This window comes from Euleptes europaea, chromosome 8 (assembly GCF_029931775.1).
Source record: "Euleptes europaea isolate rEulEur1 chromosome 8, rEulEur1.hap1, whole genome shotgun sequence".
Classification (NCBI taxonomy): Eukaryota; Metazoa; Chordata; class Lepidosauria; order Squamata; family Sphaerodactylidae; genus Euleptes; species Euleptes europaea.
The window spans coordinates 47,995,187-48,004,385 of record NC_079319.1 but is presented as its reverse complement, the minus strand read 5'-3'; the positions used below and the strand labels follow the sequence as shown (position 1 = coordinate 48,004,385).

General features: G+C 39.3%; 1 protein-coding gene across 1 annotated transcript; it reads left to right on the top strand.

Annotated features, from left to right (window-relative positions):
* Window positions 1-3,801: 3,801 nt before the first annotated feature.
* LOC130482109 (cation channel sperm-associated auxiliary subunit delta-like) lies at window positions 3,802-6,192 on the top strand. Its single transcript, XM_056854924.1, has one exon. It carries the CDS (start codon window positions 3,802-3,804, stop codon window positions 6,190-6,192), a length of 2,391 nt encoding a protein of 796 aa, XP_056710902.1.
* Window positions 6,193-9,199: the final 3,007 nt, after the last annotated feature.

Sequence of the window (9,199 nt, the reverse complement as noted above, 5' to 3'; positions counted from 1 at the left end):
TAGTAATAATTACCATTGGTTCTTGTAGGTTATCCGGGCTGTGTAACCGTGGTCTTGGAATTTTCTTTCCTGACGTTTCGCCAGCAACTGTGGCAGGCATCTTCAGAGTAGTAACACTGAAGGACAGTGTCTCTCAGTGTCAAGGGTGTAGGAAGAGTAATATATAGTCAGAAAGGGGTTGGGTTTGAGCTGAGTATTGTCCTGCAAAAGTATTGTCCTGTAAGTATCAAGATAATGTGCTAATGAGGGTATGGTATGTTAATATGGAACCATTGTATCCTGAAGTGATCTGTTAATGTGTGTAATCCAAAGCTAATCTGTATGGCTATTGTTGAATGTTGTCTTTGTCAGTCTGGAGGTTTTTCAGGGCAGGAAGCCAAGCCTTATCCATTCTTAAACTCTCCTCTTTTCTTTTAAAGTTGTGCTGATGTTTATGAATTTCAATGGCTTCTCTGTGCAATCTGACAAAATAGTTGGTAGAATTGTCCAGTCTTTCAGTGTCTTGGAATAAGACCCTGTGTCCTGTTTGTGTCAGTCCATGTTCAGCCACTGCTGATTTCTCAGGTTGGCCAAGTCTGCAGTATCTTTCATGTTCTTTTATCCTTGTTTGTATGCTGCGTTTTGTGGTCCCGATGTAAACTTCTCCACAGCTGCAAGGTATACGATATACTCCTGCAGAGGTGAGGGGGTCTCTTTTGTCTTTTGCTGATCGTAGCATTTGTTGTATTTTCTTGGTGGGTTTAAACACTGTTTGTAGGTTATGTTTTTTCAAAAGTTTCTCCATCCTATCAGTGACTCCTTTAATAAATGGCAAGAATACCTTTCCTATGGGAGACTGTTTTTCTTGAGTTTTCTGATTTTTGTTTGGTTTAATGGCCCTTCTGATTTCATTCTTGGAGTAGCCGTTTGCTAGCAGTGCGTGATTTAGATGATTAGTTTCTTCCTTGAGAAACTGTGGTTCACAGATCCGTCTTGCACGGTCCATTAATGTTTTGATTATTCCTCTTTTCTGTCGGGGGTGGTGGTTGGAGTTTTTGTGTAAGTAGCGATCTGTGTGAGTTGGTTTCCAGTAGACCTTGTGACCTAACTGAAGGTTTGTTTTACGGATGACAAGGGTATCAAGAAATGGGAGTTTACCCTCAATTTCCTTTTCCATGGTAAACTGAATGTTTGGATGGATATTATTAAGATGGTTTAGAAAGTCCATTAATTTTTCTTCACCATGGCTCCAAATGGTAAATGTATCATCTACGAACCTGAACCAGACTGTAGGTTTGTAAGGTGCTGATTCTAATGCTGTCTTTTCAAAATATTCCATGTAAAAGTTTGCTATTACTGGGCTGAGTGGACTTCCCATAGCTACTCCATCAATCTGTTCATAAAATTCTTGATCCCATAGGAAATAACTTGTTGTCAAACAATGGTGAAATAAGGCTGTTATATCTTCTGGAAAAATCTGGTTAATCAATGAGATTGTGTCTTTTACTGGAACCTTGGTAAAGAGGGATACAACATCAAAACTGATTAATATATCCTTTGGATTGAGTCTTAACGGACTGATTTTGTTGATGAAGTGAGTTGAATCTTTAATGTAAAGATTCAACTCACTTCATCAACAAAATCAGTCCGTTAAGACTCAATCCAAAGGATATATTAATCAGTTTTGATGTTGTATCCCTCTTTACCAAGGTTCCAGTAAAAGACACAATCTCATTGATTAACCAGATTTTTCCAGAAGATATAACAGCCTTATTTCACCATTGTTTGACAACAAGTTATTTCCTATGGGATCAAGAATTTTATGAACAGATTGATGGAGTAGCTATGGGAAGTCCACTCAGCCCAGTAATAGCAAACTTTTACATGGAATATTTTGAAAAGACAGCATTAGAATCAGCACCTTACAAACCTACAGTCTGGTTCAGGTTCGTAGATGATACATTTACCATTTGGAGCCATGGTGAAGAAAAATTAATGGACTTTCTAAACCATCTTAATAATATCCATCCAAACATTCAGTTTACCATGGAAAAGGAAATTGAGGGTAAACTCCCATTTCTTGATACCCTTGTCATCCGTAAAACAAACCTTCAGTTAGGTCACAAGGTCTACCGGAAACCAACTCACACAGATCGCTACTTACACAAAAACTCCAACCACCACCCCCGACAGAAAAGAGGAATAATCAAAACATTAATGGACCGTGCAAGACGGATCTGTGAACTACAGTTTCTCAAGGAAGAAACTAATCATCTAAATCACGCACTGCTAGCAAACGGCTACTCCAAGAATGAAATCAGAAGGGCCATTAAACCAAACAAAAATCAGAAAACTCAAGAAAAACAGTCTCCCATAGGAAAGGTATTCTTGCCATTTATTAAAGGAGTCACTGATAGGATGGAGAAACTTTCGAAAAAACATAACCTACAAACAGTGTTTAAACCCACCAAGAAAATACAACAAATGCTACGATCAGCAAAAGACAAAAGAGACCCCCTCACCTCTGCAGGAGTATATCGTATACCTTGCAGCTGTGGAGAAGTTTACATCGGGACCACAAAACGCAGCATACAAACAAGGATAAAAGAACATGAAAGATACTGCAGACTTGGCCAACCTGAGAAATCAGCAGTGGCTGAACATGGACTGACACAAACAGGACACAGGGTCTTATTCCAAGACACTGAAAGACTGGACAATTCTACCAACTATTTTGTCAGATTGCACAGAGAAGCCATTGAAATTCATAAACATCAGCACAACTTTAAAAGAAAAGAGGAGAGTTTAAGAATGGATAAGGCTTGGCTTCCTGCCCTGAAAAACCTCCAGACTGACAAAGACAACATTCAACAATAGCCATACAGATTAGCTTTGGATTACACACATTAACAGATCACTTCAGGATACAATGGTTCCATATTAACATACCATACCCTCATTAGCACATTATCTTGATACTTACAGGACAATACTTTTGCAGGACAATACTCAGCTCAAACCCAACCCCTTTCTGACTATATATTACTCTTCCTACACCCTTGACACTGAGAGACACTGTCCTTCAGTGTTACTACTCTGAAGATGCCTGCCACAGTTGCTGGCGAAATGTCAGGAAAGAAAATTCCAAGACCACGGTTACACAGCCCGGATAACCTACAAGAACCAATGAACTCTGACCGTGAAAGCCTTCGACAATAATTACCATTGCTTTAATGGTTATTATTTCATCACATTTTTAAATACTAATGTTTTAATATTGTTATTGTTATGCTATACATATATTCATTGTTATGTTTTTAACTTCTATTGTTTTCTTTTAATTAATTGAAGTGTACATATTTTTTAATCACAACTAGGCGTTTAAAGCCTCTCCCTTCCCCACAATAAAAACAAAACAAAACCCAGAATGCTTGAAGGTGGAGGTTGGTAGATATTTCCCTGCTTTTTATCTTTCTAGATAAATCAGAGGTTCCAATTCACATTAGAGACTCCCGAGTATGGTAGTAATGGAGGGGGGGTAGCTGTTCTGGATTACTTGTCACAGAATATAGTGGTATGGGTGTGTGGTCAGGAATGTTGTATTTTTGCTAGAATAATCGAGTCTGCCACAATATACGGAGAGAGATAGCAAAGAAGCCACCTAGAACATCACATGACAGCCCCTTCACAACCCCTCCCCCATCTAATTCAGCCAACTGTCTCTTAGAACTTGCTGTTAGAAACAACAGTTGGAGGCTGGGTCTGAGCAGAACTGAAGCAGAACAATTAACAAGGATATTATGTTGTCGTTGACTACAAAGAATGATTAAAAAAACAGCACATTGGAAGTCAGGCGCCCATGTTGTCCTATTAGTAAGGTTCTTGCTGTGGATATCTAAGGTGAATGGTAGCTCATGGCAATGCACTGAAGAGCGATTGGTTTATTCAAGTGACTTTGTCCGCTCAAAGACGGTATTAGCAGGTAGTCATCATCTCTCTTACAATCTATCTGACCCCGTTCTAATACAGCACCCCTGCGGAGAACACTTCCCTGGAGGCATTCCCCCGGCCCTATACCTTGGGGAAAAGGTATTCATCAGCTTGGACAGATTTGAAAGTAGCCTTTTGCCACTGGCCATTTTACATACACTTGTGACTCCACCTGCTTTGGTCAGTGATGCTACATTTGTGCAATATTCTCGGGTGCTTTTGGTAATAAATGGAAAAGTCTATATTTATTTCTATAAATGGAAAAGCTGGTTAGAGACAGAAGGGATCGATAGACCCATTACTAAGATTACAAACACAGGTTGCTGCTATTCTACAAGTGATGCTGCCTGTAATGAAATCAATAATTTTGTGCTGGCTTACGACTTGGGGAATACAGCTGAAGACAGCAGCATCTTCTACTCGGAGGATGGAGGTTACACATTTGAGGAATACTTCATTAACACAAATCCGGAAGGCTTCCTTATTGCAGTCTACAATTTTGTTTCATTAGCACAAATTGGAATGCTCTACAATCAGACTGGGGGTAATGGTAATGGGTCTGCTTATTTCACATATGCTGGTACAAGCTATATGAACAACCGCAAGGGTGTTTTCTTCTCCCTGAGAGCCTACAAAAATGAGACTGTTTTGAGCAAAATGCCTCCTGGTATGAGAGGTTTTATCATGCTTTGGACTAAACATGATTTAGTGTTCTCCTTCAACAATGGCTTGACTTTAGAACCCATCTCTGTACTTCCCACAGAGAAATATGTTAACTATTCACTCCCTAAATATGAAAAAGGTGTTTGTAATGTGGCTGTCACTTCTAATGAGGTTGCAACCATCACCAAGAATCAGAAGCTTTTCTATGGAACCCTGGATATAGTCTCTACAAAAATGGTGCTCATTGGAGAAAAAAACAGTAGTAAGAGCATGACACATTGTGAGGTGTTGATGTTTGATACCACTGGAATGCTTACCATCTTCAATCCGGTCCCCAGCAATGAATCTGGATTTTATAATTTTCACAAATGTACTATCAATTTACAGGACAGGCTCATGCATGTGCGACCACACCTACAGCCCTGTCCTGTCGAGATCCTCAGTGGTGATTTCCATAATAAAATGTACTATATAGACATGAAGAAGAAACTTCATTTCAACATCACTTTTGTACCCAAGCCAGGGACTGGGGCCTTTCCTTATGTCACTGTGAGCAATCCACATATGCTGGGATTCCAGGCCAAACTGTTGCAGGACGGCTACACCCATGATGGAAACACTAAATACCGCCTACAGATTACAGCACTACAACAGCAGTTCACAGGCATGGCTGAACCTGACTTTCAGGATGACCTTTTCCATAACAGGATGTCTACTCTCACTGTGGATATCTACAACAAAGGCATACTTTGCATTGACATGCATCCATTGACAGCTCTTATTGCAATGGACTGTCCACCTACTAAGCACATAAGACCTTTTAAAAATGTAACAGTGTGCAGCAAAGAACTCTTACAAGAAGCCAGACTGCAGCATAATTTCCATTATATTATTCACAGGGATGTATATGATCCAGTATTCCTTGGTAGACCGCACCTAGAACAGGAGGACCTTAATGTTTCCTATTCTTATACACAGTTTGGATGTCCAATTCTCTGGTATTATGATAACCCATGGCTACCAGTACTTGAACTATGGGAAGATGGTAAATTTGTGGAATATGTTTCTGCTGACTTTGTACTGTTTGAAATAAATGGAATGCATAGTTATGATTATCTCCTGACTGCATCAGAAGCTAAATGCATCTCACAGCCTCAAAACTGGAGCAGAACTTTTGAAATACAGCCTTTCCCAAACCCACATACTTCATGGAATAGAATTACCTACAAAAATTGTAAAGTGTCCAATGATGAAGGACCTTTAGTATCATCTTCTTTAAAATACCAAGTTCTAAACCTTAATGAAGAGAATAGGGTAATATTTTCAGAGTACAATGGCATATATATCTTCAAAGTCATTGTTGTAGATACAATATATAGTTACTGTGAACTATCAACTATTTTTAGTGTCTATGTGCTGGGTGCCCTTCCAAAATCTCATATAAACCCTGTAAGTATGCTGATTGGTCTTCTGATTCTCATATTAGTTTCAATTTTGATGGGATATTTCTTTCCTAAATTACTTCATTTGAAAGCAATTAAAAAAATGAAATCCTTATAGACCTACTAATTCAGATCTGAGGATCCATGCTCAAAATAAGCATTTTTAGGAAAGGTGACCAATCTCATATAAATGTAAGAGCATGGAAGAAAAAACTTTCCTTGTGTTGCAAACTAATCTTACCTATGTGTTCTGTTTTTAAATTAATGTGATCCTAAAGATAAAATGCTAAGAGGAACTGTTTTGCTGTTTGGTCTTTGGCTTTTTAATTATAGATTGTTTTATAAAATATTTGGCATATGTTTTGCTTTGCATCTTTTCAGGTCAGTTCCATTTCAAAACTATCAGTAAACAAACATTTCATTTAATTTCTCTATTTCTGTTCTCTGAACCTGAAACTATAACTAACTATGAAATTTCATGCTTTGAGAAAATCATGAGTATTACAACTCAATATTCTGCTGACTCAGCTTTCAAAAAATAGAGTTCTGGCCTGCCCTTACATTCAAATTAACTGTTGGATTAAATCTTGGGGGGGGGGGGATTGAAACACAGACATATTTTTAAATGTAACCAGAGTCTGCTAAACATAGTCCCAAACCTTATTTTCCAGTCATATAACATTTTTATTTACATTATTCATTGTCTACCTTTCTATAACATCTATCACCTGTTACATGTCCCAAAGGCACTGTGAGCATAAAGTATTACCTAATCAGTGTACATTCTGCGCGCTGCCTCTATATATTCTTTCACTTTACTGCCCTCTAGTCCAAAAATTAAAGAATGTATGATCAGTGCCCATTTTGTTCCTGCTCTCACAAATGAAAGCATACAGGATCAGGCACATAAGAATGTTGAATTTCATGTGCTAGATTAGAAGCGGGCTCAGCCATTAGCGCAACTGAAGCTATCAGGGCTACTCTCAATGCCATTTGAACAGCCCAGGAGACCCAACACCAGTGCAAAAAAAGTGCCCATATTCTTAAACAGAAAGGAAATGATATGGAATGTTTAGGGACAGATCAGAAAGTTTCATTCAGTGATTGTCTTTTACAGCTTCAGCATGAAACAGATATGCAACAAGTGTTGCTTCATGTGGTGAAATACAAGGCCTTTTAAAAGGACACTTTTAAAAGGACACTATTGTTCTTTACACACATGCTTTGCTGCTTAGAGTCGCGTTCTCTAACATTAAGAAGTCTACACAGTGTTGGCAAAAAAAAAATTCTCAGAACTGGGGATCTGGCTGCACTACAGTGTTATATTCACATTTCACAAAAGAGGCATCAGGAAATCCAAAAAAACTTTATTTGGAGTGAGGATTATTTTTTTAAAAAATTTTTTTAAACAACTAAGAAAAACACCAGACAGACAGACACATATACGTAGGCCTCCAGCCCTTAGCTCAGACCTTTTTCAGATCAGACTACATCAGATCCTGCCGGAACCATCAGAAAGCCAACTCTTAATGAAATAGTCAAAAAGGGCAAGAGCACCTTAAAGACTAACAAAAATATTTTCTGGTAGGGTATGAGCTTTCGTGAGCCACAGCTCACTTCTTCAGATACCAGATATCTGAAGAAGTGAGCTGTGGCTCACGAAAGCTCATACCCTACCAGAAAATATTTTTGTTAGTCTTTAAGGTGCTACTGGACTCTTGCCCTTTTCTACTACTGCAAACAGACTAACACGGCTACCCACTGTGAATTATCTTAATGAAATAGTAATCCTTCTGCTACATAGTCCATGTGTGTGAGTTAAGGGCCATCAAGTCACTTTTGACTTGGAGTGACACTATGACCTCCAAAATGTCCTATAATTAACAGCCTTGCCCAGGTCTTGTAAACATATTCTATACACCACAGCAAAAAAAGGGGGGAAAAGTACATTATACATGTGGAATTTTGCTCACTGCCTTTGTCAATGGTCTGTGGAGACAGTGGAATCTCCAAGAAGTATCTTTGGCAAGGAAAGGAGAAAGGTGGGCCTGCTGGTCTAGAGGGACCTAGACTACTTATTCACTTTACTTTTTATAGTGTTATCAGATATAAGAGCATCAGGGAGGGAGAAAAGACAGGAGAAAGAGATCTACTGATCCTGGGATAATTCCACAGGGATAGCTGTGTTAGTCTGCTGCAGCAAAAATAAACCAGAGACTTGTGTAACTGGGAATAAAAAGTTGCCTTTAAGGTGCGATGTGTCAGATAGAGGCTCAAGCAGTGCAGGCAAAAGTGAATTTTAGGGAGAAAAATGTTCCCAGTTATAGGACAACCACTGGGTTCAAGAGATGGGAACTACATGGAATTATGGAGAATTTTTTGGACTCAGGACCTGACCCTTGATGGCCCTAGACATGTGGTATTGTTTTGGCAAGACTGGATAGTGAAACAGATGTGACTGACTGGAAGTGGAAATGGCTGATACCAAACATGGGCTTAGCTTTTGGTTAAACCAATGTGCTAATGATAGTTACTTATTTTTTGCTAAAATGGTAATCAAGAAGATAGGTTAATGATGGGATGCCAAGCCACCTTGTAGGATCCATTGATCTTCTTTGATTTACTTTGAGAGCCCCTGGTCAGATTTTGAGAGCCAGTGTGGTGTAGTGGTTCAGAGCGGTGGACTCTGATTTTGATTCCCCACTCCTCCACATGAAGCTTGCTGGATGACCTTGGGCTAATCACAGTTCTCTCAGAACTCTTTCAGCTCCAGCTACCTCACAACGTGCTTGCTGGGGTAGGGGGGAAGAAGGGATTGTGATTATAAGCAGCTTTGAGACTCCTTAAGGTAGAGAAGAGAGGGGTATAAAGACATATTCATGGAGGAGAGGGGTATTCATGGCTGTTAGTTAGAATGGATACTAGTCATGCTGCATACCTATTCTCTCTAGTATCAGAGGAGCATGCCTATTATTTTGGGTGCGGTGGAACACAGGCAGGATGGTGCTGCTGCATTCGTCTTGTTTGGGGGCTTCCTAGAGGCACCTGGTTGGCCACTGTGTGAACGGACTGCTGGACTTGATGGGCCTTGGTCTGATCCAGCAGGGCTTTTCTTATGTTCTTAT

Excerpts from the sequence above, each read along its gene's own strand:
- LOC130482109 (XM_056854924.1), top strand. The coding sequence starts at position 3,802 with ATGATTAAAAAAACAGCACATTGGAAGTCAGGCGCCCATGTTGTCCTA.